The sequence below is a fragment of the Mustelus asterias genome, chromosome 5, assembly GCF_964213995.1.
Source record: "Mustelus asterias chromosome 5, sMusAst1.hap1.1, whole genome shotgun sequence".
NCBI classification, from domain to species: domain Eukaryota; kingdom Metazoa; phylum Chordata; class Chondrichthyes; order Carcharhiniformes; family Triakidae; genus Mustelus; species Mustelus asterias.
This window is the reverse complement of record NC_135805.1, coordinates 7,952,571-7,977,387: the sequence shown is the minus strand read 5'-3', so window position 1 is coordinate 7,977,387 and position 24,817 is coordinate 7,952,571. Positions and strand designations below refer to the sequence as shown.

The following is a 24,817-nucleotide window of genomic DNA, read 5'->3' as shown; positions in this document are numbered from 1 at the left end:
TGCGGAGGAGCCAAGCATCCACGACAAAAGTGTCCCGCTAAAGCGGTAGTCTGTAACCTATGCGGTAAAAAGGGGCATTATGCGAAGGTGTGCAGATCGAAGCCCAAGAACGGCAGTGCGGCCTGTGACCCTTCTGAACGGGGATCATCACCATTGTCGTCGAAGTACTCACGGGGTTCGTCCACGTGCGAGTCCAGGACGACGCCATTGCGGTCGACGGAGTCGGAGGAGGATGACCACCAGGAGTCGCTACGTTTGGCGCCCTCACCCATGTGCGATTCATGGGGGCGGCCATTTTGGTCGACGATGACCATGAGCGACCAGCAGGGGTCCTCAGCATCGACCTCAGCTGCCTGCAGTGACGTTCACGGACCAACGGTGGCGTCGAACACCCTGAACCAGGCTAAGCACCACAGGCTTGACTGTTCGATGATGGATATACAGGTAAATGGTCGTGCAATTTATTGTCTGTTTGACAGCGGGAGCACTGAGAGCTTTATTCACCCTGACACTGTAAAGAGGTGTGGACTCCAGATTCAACCTGCCAAACAGACAATCTCTATGGCATCAAGGTCCCGGTCTGTCCCTGTGCTAGGACGTTGTGTGGTAACCTTGAAAGTGCAAGGCACAATTTACAAGCGATTCAGGCTCCTTGTGTTGCCGCATCTTTGCGCACCAATTCTCCTCGGACTAAACTTTATGGTCCACATGAAGAGTGTGATCCTACAGTACGGTGGGCCACTCCCTTCGCTGACAGTAGGGGAACAGCTGCAGTCTCCAAATTGTCCAAAGCGCCCCGCAGGCAATCTTTCTACATTAAAGATTACCACACCCTCTTTATTCAAGAATCTGGTACCAGGCTGCAAGCCCATCGCTACTAAAAGTAGGCGTTACAGCACTGAAGATCGGATCTTCATCAGATCTGAGGTTCAGCGACACCTCAAAGAAGGGATCATACAGCCCAGTGTTAGTCCGTGGAGAGCACAGGTTGTGGTGGTCAAGAGCGGGAACAAACCCCGGATGGTCATTGATTACAGCCAGACCATTAATCGATATGCGCAGCTGGATGCGTATCCCCTCCCGCGCATATCTGATATGGTCAATCAGATTGCGCAGTACCGGGTGTTCTCCATCATAGACCTTAAGTCCGCCTACCACCAACTCCCCATTCGCCCAGAGGACCGACACTACACGGCCTTTGAGGCGGATGGTCATCTGTATCAGTTTCTTAGGGTTCCATTTGGTGTCACCAATGGGGTCTCGGTCTTCCAGCGTGCAATGGACCGAATGGTGGACCAGAACAGGCTGCGGGCTACCTTCCCGTACCTGGATAATGTCACCATCTGCGGCCATGATCAGCAGGACCATGACACAAATCTCCAGAACTTTTTACATAAGAACATAAGAACATAAGAAATAGGAGCAGGAGTAGGCCATCTAGCCCCTCGAGCCTGCCCCGCCATTCAATAAGATCATGGCTGATCTGACGTGGATCAGTACCACTTACCCGCCTGATCCCCATAACCCTTAATTCCCTTACCACTCAGGAATCCATCCATCCGCGCTTTAAACATATTCAGCGAGGTAGCCTCCACCACCTCAGTGGGCAGAGAATTCCAGAGATTCACCACCCTCTGGGAGAAGAAGTTCCTCCTCAACTCTGTCTTAAACCGACCCCCCTTTATTTTGAGGCTGTGTCCTCTAGTTTTAACTTCCTTACTAAGTGGAAAGAATCTCTCCGCCTCCACCCTATCCAGCCCCCGCATTATCTTATAAGTCTCCATAAGATCCCCCCTCATCCTTCTAAACTCCAACGAGTACAAACCCAATCTCCTCAGTCTCTCCTCATAATCCAAACCCCTCATCTCCGGTATCAACCTGGTGAACCTTCTCTGCACTCCCTCCAATGCCAATATATCCTTCCTCATATAAGGGGACCAATACTGCACACAGTATTCCAGCTGCGGCCTCACCAATGCCCTGTACAGGTGCATCAAGACATCCCTGCTTTTATATTCTATCCCCCTCGCAATATAGGCCAACATCCCATTTGCCTTCTTGATCACCTGTTGTACCTGCAGACTGGGCTTTTGCGTCTCATGCACAAGGACCCCCAGGTCCCTTTGCACGGTAGCATGTTTTAATTTGTTTCCATTGAGATAGTAATCCCATTTGTTATTATTTCCTCCAAAGTGTATAACCTCGCATTTATCAACGTTATACTCCATTTGCCATATCCTCGCCCACTCACTCAGCCTGTCCAAATCTCTCTGCAGATCTTCTCTGTCCTCCACACGATTCACTTTTCCACTTATCTTTGTGTCGTCTGCAAACTTCGTTACCCTACACTCCGTCCCCTCCTCCAGATCATCTATATAAATGGTAAACAGTTGCGGCCCGAGTACCGATCCCTGCGGCACGCCACTAGTTACCTTCCTCCAACCGGAAAAACACCCATTTATTCCGACTCTTTGCTTCCTGTCGGATAGCCAGTCCCCAATCCACTTTAACACACTACCCCCAACTCCGTGTGCCCTAATCTTCTTCAGCAGCCTTTTATGGGGCACCTTATCAAACGCCTTTTGGAAATCCAAAAACACCGCATCCACCGGTTCTCCTCCATCAACCGCCCTCGTCACATCTTCATAAAAATCCAACATGTTCGTCAAGCACGACTTTCCCCTCATGAATCCATGCTGCGTCTGATTGATCGAACCATTTCTATCCAGATGCCCTGCTATCTCCTCTTTAATAATGGATTCCAGCATTTTCCCTACTACAGACGTTAAGCTGACCGGCCTATAGTTACCCGCCTTTTGTCTCCTTCCTTTTTTAAACAGCGGCGTAACATTAGCCGTTTTCCAATCAACCGGCACGACCCCAGAATGCAACGAGTTTTGATAAATAATCACTAACGCATCCACTATTACCTCTGACATTTCTTTCAATACCCTGGGATGCATTCCATCCGGACCCGGGGACTTGTCCACCTTCAGTCCCATTAGTCTACCCAGCACTGCCTCTCTGGTAACATTAATCGTATTAAGTATTTCTCCTGCTGCCAACCCTCTATCGTTAATATTTGGCAAACTATTTGTGTCCTCCACCGTGAAGACCGACACAAAAAACGTATTTAAAGACTCAGCCATATCCTCATTTCCCACTATTAACTCCCCCCTCTCGTCCTCCAAGGGTCCAACATTCACTCTAGCCACTCTATTCCTTTTTATATATTTATAAAAACTTTTACTATCATTTTTTATATTAATTGCTAGCCTAGCTTCATAGTCTATCCTTCCTTTCTTTATCGCTTTCTTAGTCTCTCTTTGTTGTTTCTTAAATTTTTCCCAATCACTTGTTTCTCCACTATTTTCGGCCACTCTGTACGCAGCTGTTTTTATTTTAATACTCTCCTTTATTTCCTTCGTTATCCACGGCTGGTTCTCCCTTTTCTTACAATCCTTGTTTTTTGCTGGAATATATTTTTGCTGAGAACTGAAAAGGATCTCCTTAAAAATCCTCCACTGTTCCTCAGCTATCCTACCTGCCAGCCTGCTCTCCCAGTCTACCTTAGCCAATTCATCCCTCATCCTATCATATTTCGCACTGCATCTCGCCTGAATTTGACCTACAACAGGGAGAAGTGTGTATTCCGTGCGCGCCGGTTAGCCATCCTGGGATACGTGGTGGAAAACGGGGTCATTGGCCCTGATCCAGACCGTATGCGCCCCCTTGCTGAACTTCCCTTGCCCGCTAGCGCAAAAGCACTGAGAAGATGCCTCGGCTTCTTCTCCTATTATGCGCAGTGGGTCCCCAACTACGCGGACAAAGCCCGCCCGTTTATTAAGTCCACGACTTTTCCACTCACGCCAGAGGCCCAATTGGCCTTCAAGGAATTGAAACACGACATCGCGAAAGCCACGATGCACGCGGTAGACGAATCCATCCCTTTTCAGGTGGAAAGCGATGCATCTGATTTCGCCCTGGCCGCCACACTTAACCAGGCGGGCAGGCCCGTCGCGTTTTTTTCCCGCACCCTCCAAGGCCCCGAAATTCGGCATTCAGCGGTGGAAAAGGAGGCCCAGGCCATTGTGGAGGCCGTCAGACACTGGCGCCATTACCTGGCGGGAAAGCGGTTCACCCTGATCACGGACCAGCGGTCCGTGGCGTTCATGTTCAATAACACGCAGAGGGGCAAGATCAAGAATGATAAGATCTTGCGGTGGAGAATTGAACTCTCCAACTATAACGACGATATAATGTATCGTCCAGGGAAACTCAATGAGCCCTCGGATGCCCTCTCGCGCGGAACATGCGCTACTATGCAGGAGGATCGCTTGAACGCCCTCCATACTGACCTGTGCCATCCTGGGGTCACTCGGCTCTACCACTTTGTCAAAGCCCGCAACCTGCCTTACTCGGTGGAGGACGTCAGGTCGGTGACAAGGAGCTGTCGGATTTGCGCGGAATGCAAACCGCACTTTTACCGACCTGACCGGGCACTTTTGGTCAAGGCCACTCGCCCCTTCGAGAGGATGAGTGTGGATTTTAAGGGCCCCCTTCCCTCGACAGATCGGAACGTGTACTTTCTGAACATAATAGATGAGTACTCCCGGTTCCCGTTTGTTGTCCCCTGCGCGGACACATCGACTGCCACGGTGATCAAGGCATTCCGTGATCTTTTTACCCTGTTCGGGTACCCCAGCTATATCCATAGCGACAGGGGCTCGTCGTTCATGAGTAATGACTTGAGGCAATTCCTGCTCTCATACGGGATTGCCTCTAGTAGGACCACGAGTTACAACCCTAGGGGCAATGGACAGGTGGAGAGGGAGAATGCTACAGTCTGGAAGGCTGTCCTATTGGCGCTGAAGTCCAAAGGCCTTCCAGTCTCCCATTGGCAGGAGGTCCTCCCTAATGCGCTTCACTCCATTCGCTCCCTCCTGTGTACGGCAACCAATGCTACTCCCCACGAGAGGATGTTCTCATTCCCTCGGAAGTCGTCCTCGGGGATATCTTTACCAGCCTGGTTGACGTACCCAGGACCCGTCCTTCTGCAGCGACATGTAAGGGCCCGCAAGTCCGACCCCTTGGTCGAACAGGTCCACCTCCTCCACGCCAACCCTCAGTATGCCTATGTGGCGTATCCTGACGGGCGAGAGGACACAGTCTCGATCCGAGACCTGGCACCCGCAGGGGACGTAGCAACTCCTGTCGCTCCCATACCCCCAGTGACGAATCCCTTATCCCTTATTTCTCCCCCGGACGTGGCGCGGACAGCACCGGGACCAGTGCTTAACAGTTATACTCCAATGCACAGCTTGCCTGAGACCCGGAGATCGGCGCCATCGCAGAAGGTACCGGGATCCCCTGCACTAACGCTTCATCAGGGTCAACCGGCCTGTGAGTCCGTGGGAGAACAGCTGGACGCTGTTTTGGAGAGAACGCCACCGCAAGCACCTACTCTGGTGTCACCGCCGGTATTGAGGAGGTCACAACGACGGTGCGGTCCTCCAGACCGTCTGAACTTATAATCTGTTGACATTTTAGTCTGTTTTCGTACCCCGCCGGCCTTTGTTCTCAAAGGAGGGGTGAATGTGGTGAACCATCGTTGGTTCCCACTGTGGGGTTGTTCTAATGTTGTTGTTGGGCTAGGGTGTTCACGCTGTGGGATTGTTCTAATGTTGTTGTTGGGCTAGGGTGGGATTGATACACCTGTGGTTGTTACTGTTGTGGCACATCCCAGTCGGGCTCCGCCTCCTGGGAGAGGTATAAGACCCCCTGCTCGGGCGGGACCTCTTCAGTCTGGGATAGTGTGTTAAAGTTCTGTTAGTTCCATTGTTAGTTAATAAAAGCCTTCTTTTACCGAAGCTTTGTGCCTCGTGTCCAATTGATGCGCATCACAGGTCCTTCGGCCCAACTTGTCCATGCCAACCTTTTTTATTAACGACTAAGCTAGTCCCAATTGCCCGCACTTGGCCCATATCCCTCGATACCCACCTTACCCATGTAACTGTCTAAATGCTTTTTAAAAGACAAAATTGTACTCCCCTCTACTACTACCTCTGGCAGCTTGTTCCAGACACTCACCACCCTCTGTGTGAAAAAACTGCCCCTCTGGACCCTTTTGTATCTCTCCCCTCTCACCTTAAACCTGTGCCTTCCAGTTTTAGACTCCCCTACCTTTGGGAAAAGATATTGACGATCTAGTTGATCTATGCCCCTCATTATTTTATAACAAAAAACAAAGAAGATTACAGCACAGGAGCAGGCCCTTCAGCCGACCATGCTGCCCAACTGAACTAAAACCCCCTACCCTTCTGGGGACTGTATCCCCCTATTCCATCCTATTCATGTATTTGTCAAGATGCCCCTTAAAAGTCACTATCGTATCTGCTTCCACTATCTCCCCCAGCACCGAGTTCCAGGCACCCACCACCCTCTGTGTAAAAAACTTGCCTTGTACATCTTCTTTAAACCTTGCCCCTCGCACCTTAAACCTATGCCCCCTAGTAATTGGCTCTTCCATTCTGGGAAAAAGCTTCTGACTATCCACTCTGTCCATGCCCCTCATCATCTTGCAGATTTCTATTAGGTCTCCCCTCAACCTCCGTCGTTCCAGTGAGAACTAACCAAGTTCCTCCAACCTCTCCTCATAGCTATTGCTCTCCAAACCAGGCAACATCCTGGTAAAGCTTTTCTGTACTCTCTCCAAAGCCTCCACATCCTTTTGGTAGTGTGGCGACCAGAATTGAACACTATATTCCAAGTGCGGCCTAACTAAGGTTCTATAAAGCTGCAACATGACTTGCCAATTTTTAAACTCAGTGTCCCGGCCGATGGAGGCAAGCATGCCGTCTGCCTCTTGACTACCTTCTCCACTTGCGGTGCCACTTTCAGTGACCTGTGTGCCTGTACACCCAGATCCCTCAGCCTATCAATACTCTTAAGGGTTCTGCCATTAATTATTATTAATACTTCTAAAATTAATATTTATACTTCTAAGAAGATTGCAACACACCTTCTTTTTGTCACAATCGTCCAGGTGGTTTTGTATGAATTGGACACTGGCTGTGAAATCTGACGAGTTAAATTCATATGGAATACACCATCCCAGTGGACCAAACTTCCGGCGTTCCTAACATTTCATAGGAAGTAAATTGTTGCATTTAATCCAGATCTTAAGTTCCTTCTAATGATTTAGGTTAACATCATCAACAGCAATAAGTTACATATAGCACATTTAATCTAACAAGGTGATTAATCAGAAAATTATCAACCAAAATAGAGTACAAAAGCAGGAAGGTAATGTTGGAGGTGTACAGAACGTTGGTTAGGCCACAGCTGGAGTACTGTTTGCAGTTCTGGTCACCTCACTCTAGAAAGGATGTGATAACACGAGAGGGGGTTCACCAGGATGTCACCTGGGTGGAGCATTTGAGCCATAAGGGGAGACAGGACAGGTTTGGACTGTTTTCTTTAGAGCAGAGAAAGCTGAGGGGGGACATGATTGAGGTGTATAAGACTATGAGGGATAAGGACAGGGTGAGTAAGGAGCAGCTGTTCCCCTTGGCTGAGGGGTCAATCATGAGGGGGCATAATTTTAGGGTAAGGGGCAGGAGGGGATTTGAGAAAGAAAATTCCACTCAGAGGGTGGTGGGAATCTGGAATGCACTGCCTGGGAAGTTGGAAAAGGCCGGAAACCTGACAACCTTTAAAAAATATTTGAATGACCACATTCAAGGATATGGGACAAATGCTGGAGAATGGGATTAGCGTGGCTTTAGTGGTAGTTATCGTTGGTGCCGACTCGATGGGTCAAAGGGCCTTTTCTGCACTGTATGACTCTATAAATATGACATTGAGCCTTAAAAGTAGATATTGGAATAGTTGGTGAAAGTTTGGTCAGAGTGGTAGATTTGTAAGGAGCATCTTAAAGGAGGAGAGGTAGAAAACTGGAGAGGTTTAGGGATGACATTACAGAATTTACAGCCTCAAAAGCCAAAATTACCATTGGCAGGTGACGAATAATCCAGGGATCCAGGACAATGCTCTGGGGACTCAGGTTCAAATTCTATGGCAGATGGTGAAAAGTAAATTCAATAAAATCATTCTGAATTGAACGTCTTATGATGACATGAATTGATTGTTGTAAAAACCCATCTGGTTCGCTAAGGCAATCTGCCATCCTTACCTTACATGGGACTCCAGATCCTCAACAATGTGGTTGCTCCTTAAATGCCCATGACCGAACAAGCCACTCAGTTCAGGGGTAATAAATGCAGGCCCAGCCAGCAACACCCACATCCCATGAATGAATTAAGTAAAAATAATGGTGGGGCAAAGGGATTGGAAATGCACAAGAAGCCAAATTTGGATAAGGCCAATTTTGATGGTATCAGAAAGGGACTTTCAAAAGTTAATTGGGGGAGTCTGTGGGAAGGAAAAGGGACGTCTGGTAAGTGACATGCTTTCAAAAGTGTGTTAACCAGGGTTCAGGGTAAACACGTTCCTCTTAGAGTGAAGGGCGAGGCTGGCAGAAGTCGGGAACCCTGGATGACTCGGGATATTGAGGCCCTGGTCAAGAAGAAGAAAGAGGCACATGACATTCATAGGCAGCTGGGATCAAGGGATCTCTTGAAGAGTATAGGAGGTGTAGGAGTAGAGTTAAGAGAGAAATCAGGAGGGCAAAAAAGGGACACAAAATTGTTTTGGCAGATAAGGCAAAGGAGAATCCAAAGAGCTTCTACAAATACATAAAGGGCAAAAGAGTAACGAGGGAGAGAGTAGGGGCTCTTAAGGGTCAACAAGGACATCTATGTGCGGATCCACAAGAGATGGGTGAGATCCTAAATGAATATTTCTCATCAGTATTTACTGTTGAGAAAAACATGGATGTTAGGGAACTTGGGGAAATAAATAGTGATGTCTTGAGGAGTGGACATATTACAGAGAAGGAGGTGCTGGAAGTCTTAAAGCGCATCAAGGTAGATAAATCCCCGGGACCTGATGAAGTATATCCCAGGACATTGTGGGAGGCTAGGGAGGAAATTGCATGTCCCCTAGCCGAGATATTTGAATCATCGATAGTCACGGGTGAGGTGCCTGAAGATTGGAGAGTGGCAAATGTTGTGCCTTTATTTAAAAAGGGCTGCAGGGAAAAGCCTGGGAACTACAGGCCAATGAGCCTCACATCTGTGGTGAGTAAATTGTTGGAAGGTATTTTGAGAGACAGGATCTACAGGCATTTAGAGATGCAAGGACTAATTAGGGACAGTCAGCATGGCTTTGTGAGTTGAAAATCATGTCTCACAAATTTAATTGAGTTTTTTGAAGGGGTAACCAAGAAGGTAGATGAGGGCAGTGCAGTTGATGTTGTCTACATGGAGTTTAGCAAGGCCTTTGACAAGGTACCGCATGATAGGTTGTTGCATAAAGTTAAATCTCACGGGATCCAGGCTGAGGAATCTAAATGGATATAAAATTAGCTTCTTGACAGAAGCCAGAGGGTGGTTGTAAAGGGATGTTTTTCAAACTGGAGGCCTGTGACCAGCGGTGTGCCTCAGGGATCAGTGCTGGGCCCACTGTTATTTGTCATTTATATTAATGATTTGGATGAGAATATAGGGGGCATGGTTAGTAAGTTTGCAGATGACACTGAGATTGGTGGCATAGTGGACAGTGAGGAAGGTTATCTCCAATTGCAACGGGATCTTGATCAATTGGGCCAGTGGGCTGACCAATGGCAGATGGAGTTTAATTTAGGTGATGCATTTTGGTAGATTGACCCAGGGCAGGACTTACTCAGTTAATGGTAGGGCATTGGGCAGAGTTACAGAACAAAGAGATCTAGGGGTACACGTTCATAACTCCTTGAAAGTGGACTCACAGGTGGACAGAGTGGTGAAGAAGGCCTTCGGCATGCTTGGTTTCATTGGTCAGAACATTGAATACAGGAGTTGGGATGTCTTGTTGAAGTTGTACAAGACATTGGTAAGGCCACACTTGGAATACTGTGTGCAATTCTGGTCACCCTATTATAGAAAGGATATTATTAAACTAGAAAGAGTGCAAAAAAGATTTACTAGGATGCTACCGGGACTTGATGGATTGAGTAATAAGGAGAGGCTGAATAGACTGGGATTTTTTTCTCTGGAGCGTAGGAGGCTGAGGTGTGATCTTATAGAGGTCTGTAAAATAATGAGGGGCATAGACAAGGTAGATAGTCAATATCTTTTCCCAAAGATAGGGGAATCTAAAACTGGAGGGCATAGGTTTAAGGTGAGAGGGGAGAGATACAAAAGTGTCCAGAGGGGCAATGTTTTCACACAGAGGGTGGTGAGTGTCTGGAACAAGCTGCCAGAGGTAGTAGTAGCGGCGGGTACAATTTTGTCTTTTAAAAAGCATTTAGATAGTTACATGGGTACGATGGGTATAGAGGGACATGGGCCAAATGCGGGCAATTGGGATTAGCTTAGGGGTTTTTAAAAAAAAGGGCGGCGTGGACAAATTGGGCCGAAGGGCCTGTTTCCATGCTGTAAACCTCCATGACTCTATTTCTACATTCCATTTCCGAGACAGTGGTGTGCAAGAAAATTACAGCATGAATTTCCACATGGGTAGCTTTGAGTTATTTGTACATGTTCTTCATGCGCTTGCTGAGGGGGCTCATTGGTGTTCTTAATAGAACAACACTGCTCTTCTTGTCTCCCCTGCCCTGGTGCATCAGGCTCCGCTGCAAACTGCAAGCCTTTCAAAAATTCCCTTTTCTGTAACTTGGTTTCATGACAGCTATCGTTTCTTCAATTTTGGCTGGTAACCTGCTGCCTCTCTTGGTTCTATCCTCCAACCAGCTGTTGCTTCCTAACCATTTGTGCGGGCAAGTAACATTGACTTTCTTACTTGGGCCAAAGTTCAAAGTGCAGGTGGGGGTCAATGACACTATTAGGCACATGTAAAGAAAGTTGCCTCTGGCTTTTGTTAACTGTTCAGATGACAAGTGAAAACAGGAGACAATGGTACACCAGCAAATACTGCCCACCCACTCAGTCTCACATCTGAAATATGATATCAATCAGATTTACTCAATGAGTATAACTCTCGAATATATGATCAGATACAGCGCAGTCAGCTCTGGCTTCTATTACTTGGACAGTGGTGTGCAGGAAAGCGACTGCATACAGTAGTGGTTTCCACATGGGCAAGTTTGAATATTCTATTTGGTCTTGAGAGATCCCGGTAAATGTTCTTTTTAGTCCTGCCCGCACTCCCTGAGGGGGCTCATTGGTGTACTTAATGGATGTCTGCAAAATAGAAAATGGACAAGTAAGTAATGGAAGTAATAAATATAACTTTAAACAATCAGAGTTGGGCACAGGTTTACAGGATTTAGTGACTTCTTTATCAAGATGCTATCCGCGTAGCTTGCTGATAGCTCATTTGGTAAATATATTCTCCAGTGTCAAAGTAAACCAAGCAGACCAGAATGACCTAGTTTTCAACCTGACCTCTGCTGTTAATTGTTTAGTTAGAATAGACATACAAATAAAAGCAAAATACTGCAGATGCTGGAAATCTGATCAAAACAGAAAATGCTGCAACTCAGCAGGTCTGGCAGCATCTGTGGAGTGAAACGGAGTTAAAATTTTGGATCTAAATGATCCTTCCACAGAACAAATGCCTGAAACATCCTGGGATTAGCAAGGGAAAAATTAAACAAGTTCTGGTTTTCAATAGATCCCCAATGACCCTGCTAGAAAAGAGGTCAAGTCATTGGGTGATGGCAGGATTGTGCTTGGCTCAAATGCTATATTTTTACATTTACATTTATATACAAAGAATAAATGATTGAAGACTGGTGATGCTCATGGGAATGTGCATACCTTTACAAAATGAGGGTGTTATATTATTTGTATGGCCAGCATCTACAATCATTAAGAAAAGCTTCAGACCTTGTTGGAACAAGGAAGTTATTTATTGAACAGAGAAACTTAGGTGCAGGAGGTTTATGCAGGCTGCCCTGGGTGGAGCCCAGTTCAACATGCTTACTCCATGCTTCCAGAAGATTCTGCTGAGAGGACTCACTCTCTGTTTCCATTGGTCCCTCAAGTCTGGTGACCGTCTATTGCTGTATTGTCTTAAAGAGACAAACACCACATTCACAACATCCACCTTTAACTTTCTTATACAGTCTTCAAAATTGACTCACTCAACCGATTGTGAATAATCATGATACACACAAGTTAGACATTTGTACATTGATGTAGCAATTGTTCAATGGAGGGATCTTGAGGCTTTCATTTCACATGGGCAGCACGGTGGCACAATGGCTAGCACTGCTGCCTCACAGCTCCAGGGACCTGGATTCAATTCCGGCTTGAGTCACTGTCTGTGTGAAGTTTGCACATTCGCCTCCTTCTGCGTGGTGTTATAAAGCAGAGGTTGATCTGCACTCTGAGAACTAACACCCAAAGAGGAGTACCTTGCCTTATAACCTGTAAAGAGTGAGTGTGAAGTGGTGTGACCTGCACTTCAGCAACTCCTAGTGGTTAAATACAAAATAAATCCCTGACACTCTCTCTAAAATCAACATGTAACAATTTATTCATCTAACCAATAGTGAACAAATTAACTAAACTATTGATAAACCGAATAAATCCCTTCCAACTATTCCCGAATAAATCAAGATTTTAAATGTATGCTGTTCCATGAAATACAATTCCCACTCATTAACAAAAATAGGATTTAGTCACACTCTAAATTACAACCAGGCTTCGTGTCTTCCAGAATATTCTGGGCTTTCTCTGTTGATTCTTCTGCCTGGAACTTCTTTCTTCTTTGGTACCTTTGCTATCTAGATGGTGCTTTCTCTGAGACATAGGTGAAGCTATGAGAGCCAGTGATTCTCTCTCTCTTGAGAGTTGAGAGCTGAGGGCTATTAGCTCTGGCAGGTGGCAGTTATTCTACCCCTTTGTCCCATTTCCTCTTTTTTTATACCCATGATGACATATCATATTTCCCACAATAGGATTGGTCCTAGATTGTCAAAACCATCAGATTTAAATTTACAAGGTTTTTGGTATCTAAGTGCCTGATTTAAATTGATTACCTAAAATCAAAAACCTGTTGTCTTGGTAAAAACTGCTGCTTGACCTCTTGATCCAAATGTTTTAGTTTGGGCTCCCTATGTACTTGCATTTTAAAAAATCTCTACAGAAAAATCCCCACCTTTTAACGGGACCATGCAAATTCCTTCCCCCTTAGCATTTTACAATTTTACAAACACCAAATTCTAACTTGCTACCTCTCAATCTATAATTACTCTTCCCAACTTCGCAACAGTGGGCTTCCTCTAGGTGCTCCGGTTTCCTCCCACAGCCCAAAGATGTGCAGGTTAGGTGCATTTGCCATGCTAAATTGCCCCTTCGTGTCCGGGATGCTTTGTTAGAGGGATTAGTGGGGTAAATATGTGGGGTTGCGGGGATAAGGCCTGGGTGGAATTGTGGTTGGTGCAGACAATGGGCCAAACGGCCTCCTACTGCACTGTAGCGATTCTATGATTTTATACTACTTCAAGTCGTAGGCTTCAACTATGCACAGTTCCAAATATGGTCTTGCGTGGGATTCTTCCATCCAGGCTTGCTGCTTTCTGAATTCTGTCCTAGATTGTGCACATGTTAAGGACTACATACTTTACTCTGCGGACAGTGTCACTCCAATCATTGTTTGATCCTTTTCTCTGTCACACACCTTACTCTACAATGCATGTAGATGCCATCATCACAATGCAACACCCTCTTATATCTTGACAGCTTATACACAATCTCTATACACAATCTTCTTTGTCACTTGTGAAGGAAATGGTGTGGTTTAGGTCGTGTCAGAGTTCCTTCTCTTCCTTGCATTCCAATTCAACATCTTTTTCATTGACTATTTTCTCATACTGGTTCTTGTGTTTTTCTATTATGTGATCATTTCAGCAATCTTGCTTTGGCATGTAATCTCAGTTTCCTTCTCTACTGCTCTGTCTAGTTCTCCCGAGCACATCTCCTTCAGCTGACTGGCTTGATTTACCAATCTCTCCCTTTCGTCTTCCGTATCAGCCAATCTTCTGGGAAGTACAGTGGCACAGAGGTCAGCACTGCTGCCTCACAGCACAAGGGTCCCTGGTCCAACTCCAGTCCTGGGTGACTGTCTGTTGCACGCTCTCCCTGTGGGTCCCCTCCGGGTTCTCCGGCCTCCCCACCCCCACAATTAAGATGTGCAGGCCAGGTGGATTTGTCCTGATCAATGTGCAGGACCACAGGGACAGGGTGGAGGAGTGGGCCTAGGTAGCTTGGCGCAGATGCAGTGAGCCGAAAGATCTCCTCCTGCACTGCAAGAACTCTATGGATTCTGCTTAGATGGTTGTTCTTTATTCCATGCATCCACTTCTTCCTCCATACCGAAGCATCCTGCACGCTGTCTTCACCGTTGCTGTTTGGTCTGAGCCATTTCTAGCTCCATCTCCCAGAATTAACAACTGTTTTCTTTTATCTTGATATTCATCTGAAATACCCTTCGATGCACTGACAACCCCAAGTGGTCCTTCTTTGCCGAGAGAACTCTTCTCTGCTCCATCTCACACCGTCTCATTAAGCTATCCTTCCTCTTGACTTCATTTTAGCAACTTTTGTTTTAGTTAGCTGTCAGTTAATTCACCTTGTTTTTTTATCTTTTCTACAACTTAAATTATTTTTGGTGATTCCTCTCTCTGTTCAAAGCTCCTAGTTTCTGAAACTTCTGAGTCTCATTCTCAGCAATCACCAGTTTTACTCTTAATCCATTTGCCTCATGCAAGCATTGCAACTGGTGAAGACAGCATGCAGGACACTTTGGTATGGAGGAAGAAGTGGATGCATGGAACAAAGAACAACCATCTAAGCAGGATCCATAGAGTCCCTGCAAAGCAGGAGGAGGCCGTTTGGCTCACTGGGTCTGCACCTAGCTTCCTGGGCCCACTCTTGCACCCTGTTCCTGTGGTCCTGCACATTCATCATTCCAACCTTGATTCCAGCACTTTGCAAAAAAATTCCAGTCAAATTATATTTTTCACCAGTTGAATACTCAGTTACTGAACACATTGGAGTTCTTCCTCAAACTACTGCATTTTTTTCCCGGAATAATCTTTTGTCAACAGAGAATCACAACCATCCTTTAGTCCATTGCTGTGCTTTTGCAATCCATTCAGTTTATCTGTTTGCATTTCTTCCAAGGTAAAACCATCATTCCTTTCTAACAACATTTCTTCCTTATCTTTTTTTATTAGACAATTCTCCTGATTTGCTAACTTGTTCAACAGTTCTGTCCTTCCTTTTGGTTTGGCTATGTCCTTCACAGCACCCTTGAACACTGGACAGTTTCTGCCTCTCTGCAGACTGCCAGTTTCTCAAGCTCATTTGTGTTTTCCACCAGACTGGTCGTTCAATTGTTCAACTGAATCTCTAGAGAATTCCCAGTAATGGCTCTGGTAAATGATACCTCTGCTTCAATTGTATGGCAACTCTTGCAGTAGATGATACAGGGGCACCATGGATTAAACCTTTGATGCATTTCACTCTTTGACGAGCAGTTCTCGAACCCCTCAGCAATCTAATACCATCAATTATATGGGATTTCCTTGGCCCTTCGAGTTCCATGCTATGAATTATTTTGCTGAGTTTCACATGTACTTTTTTCTCTCAACTCTTTTTATCTTTTATTCACATCTTCATGTTCTAACTCCAGTTCCTTCACCGCTTGTTCACGAATGTGGCACTGTTTCTTACTTTTAGACTGATCACAGCTTTTTTGTTTGCTTGCATTTCATTGATAAAACTTGAAAGGAACTTCTCATTACAGCACAAAGGGGTTAGGACACAACTGAATTTTGCTGCAGTCAACTCTTCAATTAGTCAATAAGGGTCTCTTTTGCCCTCTTTCTGGGTTTTCTTTGTGCACCGCAACCCCCCCCCGCCCAGGTCTTCCAATACTTCCCCCTCTCCGGGGTTTCTCAGCACTCCAACTTCTCTGGGGTCTTCCAGTGTTTCAGCCTCTCCAGGGTTTCTCAGTGCTCCCCCTTTCGCTGAGGTCTTTTACTGCCTACTCTGAGTCTGGTGTTGCCTCTTCCTTGAGGGCTTATTACCTCCTCTAAGCTCCAGCGTTAACTTACTTGAGGCCTTAATTTACTCTGCTGAGATCTTGCATTGCTTACGGATACTGTAGAATTTTCCTCTATCTGGGTCTTCTCTGATTTTTCTGTCCCTCGACCTTTGTTACTTTTTGTGGCTGTTTCACTAAATGTTGTACCATGTTAAATGCATTACTGTTTTAAGACTGTTTTTACACAGGCTGCTGTTGCTCAGACAGTTGCAAACTTTTCAACTTTCCTACCCAGAAGGTGATGGTCTGGAATGCTTTGCTCGGGAGTCAGGTTGCCTCACATCCTTTAAAAAGTACATAAATGAGCACTTGGCATGTCATAACATTCAAGGCTATGGGCCAAATGCTAGTAAGTGGGATTAGGTGGGAGTTCAGGTGTTTCTCGTGTGCTGGTGCAGACTCGGTGGGCTGTCAGACCTCATCTGCACGCTATGATTCTATGAGGCCTCTGAGCCTCACACTCCCTTTATCCTGTGCCCCCAGAAGAGTGTCCTTTGCAGGTCCGGTGCTCTATTTCCCCAAGAATCGACATGTTGACTCAAAACGTTAACTCTGTTTTTCTCTCTCCACAGATGTGCCAGATTGGCTGAGTTTTTGCAGCATCTTTCTGCTTTAATTTATTCATGTATTCATTTTATGGGACGTGGGTGTCACTGGTTAAGCCAGCATTTATTGCCCATTCCTAGTTGCTCTTCAGAAGATGGTGGTGAGCTGCCTTCTTGAACTGCTGAAGTTCCTGAGGTGTATGTACACCCACAGTGTTATTAGGGAGGAAATTCCAGGATGGTTCAGAGATGGTAATGCCATTGAATGTCAAGGTGAAATGGTTAGATTCTCTCATGTTGGAGATGGTCCTGGCACTTGTGTGACGTGAATGTTATGAGGAATTAGGAGCGAGAGTAGGCAATTCAGCCCTTTGAGCCCGCTCCCTCATTCTGTATGATCATGGCTGATCTCCATCTCATCCTAACTCCATTTCCTTGCCTTTTCCCCATAACCCCTTATTCCACTTTCGATCAAATATTTATCTATCTCTTCTTGAATCAATTGTTTGATTCTGCATCCGCTGCACTCTGGGGCAGTAAGTTTCATAGATTCACAACCCTCTGTGAGAAGTAGCTTCTCCTTATCTTTGTCTTGAACCTCCCCCCTCTTCTTCTACAACCATAACCTCCTGTCCTAGGCTGTTCTAGAAGGGGGTTAACATTTACTTTATTAATCCCATTGAGTATTTCATATACCTCAATCAAATCCCCCCTCACTCTTCTGTACTCCAGCGAGTGCAAGTCCAAGCCACTCAACCGCTCTTCATATGACAATCTCTTCAAACCTGGAAACAATTGGCAGCACAGTGGTTAGCACTGCTGCCTCACAGCACCAGGGACCATGATTCAAATCCCAATTTGGGTCACTGTCTGTGTGGAGTCTGCATGATCTCGCATGTCTGAGTGGATTTCCTCTGGGTGCTCCGGTTTCCTCCACGTTCCAAAAGGTGTGTTGGTTAGGTGCATTGGCCAGGCACCAGAGTGTGGTGACTAGGGGATTTTCACAGTAACTGCATTGCAGTGTTAATGTAAGCCTACTTCTGACAGTAATAAATAAACTTTTTTTAAAACTTCTGAACCGCTTCCAATTCCACCACATCCTTCCTTAAAGAAGGTGACCAAGACTGAACACAATATTCCAAGTGTGGGCTCACAATGCCTTATATAATTGTAACAACACTTCTCTACTTTTCTACCCTAGACCCTTTGCAATAAATGCCAAGATTCCATTTGCCTTCCTTATAACATTCTGCACTTCCATACCCACTTTCTGAGACTCATGCACAAGGACACCCAGATCCCTCATGCACAAACGCCTTTTGAATCTGTTTCCCATTTAAATAGTAATTTACCCTTTTATTTTTCTGGCCAAAATGGAAACCTTGCAGTTATCCACATTAAATTCTATCTGCCAGATTCTATCCCATTCCCCTAGCCTGTCAATATCCATTTAAACTTTTTATGTCCTGCTTTCCCACCTTTTTCCATGTCATCAGCAAATTTTGCTATGTTACACTCTGTCCCTGCTTGTAGATCATGAATATAGATTGCAAATAGTCGTGGTCCGAGAACTGAACCCTGCAGGACCACATTAGTTACAGATTGCCAACTGGAGAAGGACCCAGTATCCCAACCCTCTGCTGTCTATCAGTCAGCCAATCCTCAATCCAAGCCATTACTCTACTCCAAACCCACTGGGATCTAACCTTCTGGACTAGTCTCTTGTGTGGCACCTTATCAAATGCCTTTTGGAAGTCCAGATGATCACATCCACAGCTCAAGTCTGGATATTGTGCAGGCCTTGCTGCATTTGGATATAAAATGCTTCAGTATCTGAGTATTTCTAGGAGACTGTTCCTCTGACTCCACATATATTCCACTCTTGGCCCTTGAAAAGGCCCCACCATTGAAGTGCTGGCCATTAGGTGAATAGTGGGGTTCGGACTACACAATCACCTTGGATTCATGAAGAACTCACAATTTAGGAAACACATTCCTGGGTCAGCCCTAACATGGAGATATTATGGCAATGTCAGGGTCTGAAGGGGCCTTGCAAACCTATCCATTGAATGCGTTTTCGAAAGAACAAAGAAAGAATAATACAGCACAGGAACAGGTCCTTCGGCCCTCCAAGCCCGTGCCGCTCCCTGGTCCAAACTAGACCATTCTTTTGTATCCCTCCATTCCCAATCCGTTCATATGGCTATCTAGATAAGTCTTAAACGTTCCCAGTGTGTCCGCCTCCACCACCTTGCCTGGCAGCGCATTCCAGGCCTCCACCACCCTCTGTGTAAAATATGTCCTTCTGATATCTGTGTTAAACCTCCCCCACTTCACCTTGAACCCATGACCCCTCATGAACGTCACCACCGACCTGGGGAAAAGCTTCCCACCGTTTACCCTATCTATGCCTTTCATAACTTTATACACCTCTATTAAGTCTCCCCTCATCCTCCGTCTTTCCAGGGAGAACAACCCCAGTTTACCCAATCTCTCCTCATAACTAAGCCTCTCCATACCAGGCAACATCCTGGTAAACCTCCTCTGTACTCTCTCCAAAGCCTCCACGTCCTTCTGGTAGTGTGGCGACCAGAACTGGACGCAGTATTCCAAATGCGGCCGAACCAATGTTCTATACATCTGCAACATCAGACCCCAACTTTTATACTCTATGCCCCGTCCTATAAAGGCAAGCATGCCATATGCCTTCTTCACCACCTTCTCCACCTGTGACGTCACCTTCAAGGATCTGTGGACTTGCACACCCAGGTCCCTCTTCGTATCTACACCCTTTATGGTTCTGCCATTTATCGTATAGCTCCTCCCGACATTATTTCTACCAAAATGCATCACTTCGCATTTATCTGGATTGAACTCCATCTGCCATTTCTTTGCCCAAATATCCAGCCTATCTATATCCTTCTGTAGCTTCTGACAATGCTCCTCACTATCTGCAAATCCTGCCAATTTTGTGTCATCCGCAAACTTACTGATCACCCCAGTTACACCTTCTTCCAGATCGTTTATATAAATCACAAACAGCAGAGGTCCCAATACAGAGCCCTACGGAACACCACTAGTCACAGGCCTCCAGCCGGAAAAAGACCCTTCCACTACCACCCTCTGTCTTCTGTGACCAAGCCAGTTCTCCACCCATCTAGCCACCTCCCCCTTTATCCCATGAGATCAAACCTTTTTCACCAGCCTACCATGAGTGACTTTGTCAAACGCTTTACTAAAGTCCATATAGACGACATCCACGGCCCTTCCCTCGTCAACCATTCTGGTCACTTCTTCAAAACACTCCACCAGGTTAGTGAGGCATGACCTCCCTCTCACAAAACCATGCTGACTCGTTAATTAGTTTATTCCTTTCTAAATGCGCATACATCCTATCTCTAAGAATCTTCTCCAACAACTTCCCCACCACGGACGTCAAGCTCACCGGCCTATAATTACCCGGGTTATCCTTCCTACCCTTCTTAAATAACGGGACCACATTAGCTATCCTCCAATCCTCTGGGACTTCACCTGCGTCCAGTGACGAGACAAAGATTTGTGTCAGAGGCCCAGCGATTTCATCTCTCGTCTCCCTGAGCAGCCTTGGATAGATTCCATCAGGCCCTGGGGATTTGTCAGTCTTTATATTCTCTAACAAACCTAACACTTCCTCCCTTGTAATGGAGATTTTCTCCAACGGTTCAATACTCCCCTCCGAGACACTCCCAGTCAACACATCCCTCTCCTTTGTGAATACCGACGCAAAGTATTCATTTAGGATCTCCCCTATTTCTTTGGGCTCCAAGCATAATTCCCCACTTTTGTCCCTGAGAGGTCCGATTTTTTCCCTGACAACCCTTTTGTTCCTAACGTATGAATAAAATGCCTTGGGATTCTCCTTCATCCTGTCTGCCAAGGACATTTCGTGACCCCTTTTTGCCCTTCTAATTCCCCGTTTGAGTTCTTTCCTACTTTCTTTGTACTCCTCCAGAGCTCCCTCCGTTTTTAGCTGCCTGGACCTAACATACGCCTCTCTTTTCTTTTTGACCAGTCCCTCAATTTCCCTGGTTATCCACGGTTCTCGAATCCTACCCTTCCTATCCTTCTTTTTTACAGGCACATGCCTGTCCTGCAGCCCTAACAACTGTTCCTTAAAAGATTCCCACATGCCAGATGTGGATTTACCCTCAAACAGCCTCTCCCAATCAAGAGCTGCCAATTTCTGCCTAATCCCACTAAAGTTAGCCTTCCCCCAATCCAACATCTTACCCTTGGGACACCACTCATCCTTTTCCATCACTATCCTAAAGCTAACAGAATTGTGGTCACTATTTGCCACATGTTCCCCTACCGAAACTTTGAAAACCTGACCGGGCTCATTCCCCAGTACGAGGTCCAGTATAGCCCCCTCTCTAGTCGGGCTATCTACATATTGTTCCAAAGAACCCTCCTGGACGCATTTTACAAATTCTTCCCCATTCAGAGTCACAGCTCTCAGCAATTTCCAGTCTATACCAGGGAAATTGAAGTCTCCCACGACAACAACCCTATTTTTCCTGCACCTATCCAGTATCTCCTGACATATCCGTTCTTCCACTTCCCTTGGGCTGTTGGGGGGCCTGTAGTATACCCCCAACATAGTGACTGCGCCCTTCCTGTTTCTAAGCTCCACCCAGAGTGACTCGTTACACGACCCCTCTGAATTGTCCTCCCTCTACACCGCTGTAATATGCTCTCCAACTAATACTGCTACTCCCCCACCTCTTTTGGCCCCTCCTCTGTCTCGCCTAAAACATTTGTACCCCGGAATATTCAGCTGCCAGTCCTGTCCCTCTTTCAACCAAGTCTCTGTCACCGCAACCACATCCAAATTCCTCGTGAGCATTAAGGCCCTAAGTTCGTAATCGGCTGTCATTTTGCAGTGAAAACACTAACCTGTAGCAATGTGATCGGGAACTTTGGATGTGGTTCAGTGGTTATCCACACTCGGAAAGCTTCATGCACATTCTCACTTGATAGTAAGATTTCCAACAGCTCATCCATGAAATCCAACCCCAAATGGCAATTCTGGAGTAAAACCCATCCACCCTGAGGTATGAGAAACAAAAGTTACTATCCAGGCTGAGAATCTTCCAAAGTGAAACTATAAGTATGATTGAGATGTAATCTCGCAAAAAACACTCTGTTCATGAAGATTTTAAAAACTCACACATTTACTATCAGGTAAAGTTCTTGAAAAAAATCAGCGTGCTTTTCTCATTGCTTTGTAGATAAATCCATGACACAGGGTTGCATTGGTGCAAAAAAGCGAGTCAGGTCCAAAACCAAATAGAATAGGTAGTGAAGGTTACATGTATTTAAGGGAGTTTGCAGATGCAGAGGAACAGGATAAAACATTAGCTGCAGGATGCTCTGAGGACAGAATGCTAATTATTGGAATAGCTCCATGGTGTGTGAAAATCAGGGGGAATTTAAAAGGAGAACGAGAATTTCTAAGGGATATAAGAAACGGAAGGTTATCAGGGATGATAGCAGTCATCTCTGTGTGGGATTGTCTGGAAACAATAACTACTTTATTACAAATGAGTTTCTACAGCGCCTGCTGATGCAAAATCACAGGGTGGAATTTGATACTCCCACCAACTCCACCCCCCCGCCCCCCCCCCCCCCCCCCCGCACCCCCCCTCACCTGTGAAGAGTAGGTGGATTTACAGGTTGGGGGCAGTTGGTGGGGACTGAATATCTAGGGGGCGATTCTCCTAAAAGATATGTAAGTGCCTAACTGGCGGGAAAATGGGAGATTTTCCTGCCTGTTATTTGACATACTTGGTGGGATGGTTTGCGACACTCTGTGCATTAGCATACTGCTAAGCGGGCCACTGCGCATAGCCCCCCACACCCCCCTCTCCCCAATCGCCAGCCTCCCGATTGCTTCCCTGGCACCCCCCACTTCCTGATCGCCGACATCCTGATTGCTTCTCCAGCACCCCGCACTTCCCGATCACCGGACTCCTGATTGCTTTCCTGGCACTCACCACACTCCCCCACCCGATCGCGGCCTCCCAATTGCTTCCTCGACATTCCCCCCATTTCCTGATCGCAGCTTCCCTATTGCCTTCCCGACATTCCCCCACTTCCCAATCGCCAGCCTCCCGATTGCCTTCCGGGCATGCCCAATTCCTAATCGCCGGCCTCCTGATTACCTCCCAGGCACCCCCACTTCTTAATCGCCAGCCTTTGTGAACCCACCTCCCCCGATCGCCGGCTTTCCCGACAGCCCACCTTCCCAGGCTAGACTCAATCACCAGCCCCACCCTCATGGCCAGCCTGATCCCATCATGGTCAGCTCCTCCCCCCCCCGCCCCCCCCATACCATGTCCAGCCCAGCCCCTCTCCCCATGGCCAGTTGGATTCCACCCACTATAAGAAGGATGCGGAAGCGCTGGAAAGAGTGCAGAGGAGATTTACCAGGATGCTGCCTGGTTTGGAGGGTAGGTCTTATGAGGAAAGGTTGAGGGAGCTAGGGCTGTTCTCTCTGGAGCGGAGGAGGCTGAGGGGAGACTTAATAGAGGTTTATAAAATGATGAAGGGGATAGATAGAGTGAACGTTCAAAGACCATTTCCTCGGGTGGATGGAGCTATTACAAGGGGGCATAACTATAGGGTTCATGGTGAGAGATATAGGAAGGATATCAGAGGTAGGTTCTTTACGCAGAGAGTGGTTGGGGTGTGGAATGGACTGCCTGCAGTGATAGTGGAGTCAGACACTTTAGGAACATTTAAGCGGTTATTGGATAGGCACATGGAGCACACCAGGATGATAGGGAGTGGGATAGTTTGATCTTGGTTTCAGATAAAGCTCGGCACAACATCGTGGGCCGAAGGGCCTGTTCTGTGCTGTACTGCTCTATGTTCTATGTTCTATGACCAGCCCCAAATGCCCTGCTCCCTCCCTCTCCCATCGATTCCTAATGGAATGGCACCACATTCCCCTCTCCACTACCATCGATCGGCCACATCCCCAGCAGGCCCTTCCCTTGCAAACCCTGCCCCCTTGGCACTGCGCAGTACCTGATTTGATTTGATTTATTATTGTCACATGTATTAGCATACAGTGAAAAGTATTGTTTCTTGAGCACTATACAGACAAAACATACCATTCATAGAGAAAGAAACGAGAGAGTGCAGAATGTAGTGTTACAGTCATAGCTAGGGTGTAGAGATATGTCAATTTAAAGCAAGGTAGGTCCATTCAAAGGTCTGATGATAGCAGGGAAGAAGTTGTTCTTGAGTCGGTTGGTACGTGACCTCAGACTTTTGTGTATTTTTCCCAACGGAAGAAGGTGGAAGAGAGAATGTCCGGGGTGCGTGGGGTCCTTAATTATGCTGGCTGCTTTGCCGAGGCAGCGGGAGGTGTAGAGGGAGTCAATGGATGGGAGACGGGTTTGCGTGATGGATTGGGCTACATTCACGACCTTTTGAAGTTCCTTGCGGTCTTGGGCAGAGCAGGAGCCATACCAAGCTGTGTACAATCAGAAAGAATGCTTCCTATGGTGCATCTGTAAAAGTTGGTGAGAGTATTGGCTGACATGCCAAATTTGATTAGTCTTCTGGGAAAGTTGGTGGGCTTTCTTAACAATAGCGTCGGCATGGGGGGGGACCAGGACAGGTTGTTGGTGATCTGGACACCTAAAAACCTGAAGCTCTCGACCCTTTCTACTTCGTCCTACTTCGTCTACTTCATGATAGTAATTTCTGGACTACTACCGGTGCCATGTGCCAGTGAGAGTAGGAACAAGAAGATTAGGCAGATGAATGAGTGGCTTGAGAGCTGGTGCAGGGGGCAGGGATTTAGATTTTTGGATCATTGTGATCTTTTCTGGGGAAGGGGTGACCTGTTCAAGAGGGACGGGTTACACCTAAACTGGAAGAGGACTAACATCCTGGCGGGGAGATTTGCTAGAGCCATTCAGGAGGGTTTAAACTAGTTTGGCAGGGGGGTGGGATCCAAAGCAGTAGGGAGACAGAAGAGGGGGTTGAGGACAGCACAGAATTAAAGAAAGCATATTAAGTAGTAAAGATAGTGTCAGTAA

The 24,817-nt window shown here is 46.5% G+C and overlaps 1 protein-coding gene across 1 annotated transcript in view; it reads right to left on the bottom strand.

The window, feature by feature from the left end:
* The window catches only part of LOC144493944 (dynein axonemal heavy chain 8-like), a 1,661,706-nt gene that overhangs the window by 118,008 nt on the left and 1,518,881 nt on the right, over positions 1-24,817 (bottom strand). Inside the window, exons 89-91 of the mRNA XM_078213521.1 lie at positions 21,660-21,812; positions 11,148-11,303; positions 7,022-7,138 (exon numbers count right to left, since the gene is read on the bottom strand). Of these exons, the coding sequence (XP_078069647.1) occupies positions 7,022-7,138; positions 11,148-11,303; positions 21,660-21,812 (426 nt within the window). The remainder of the gene's footprint in view (positions 1-7,021; positions 7,139-11,147; positions 11,304-21,659; positions 21,813-24,817) is intronic.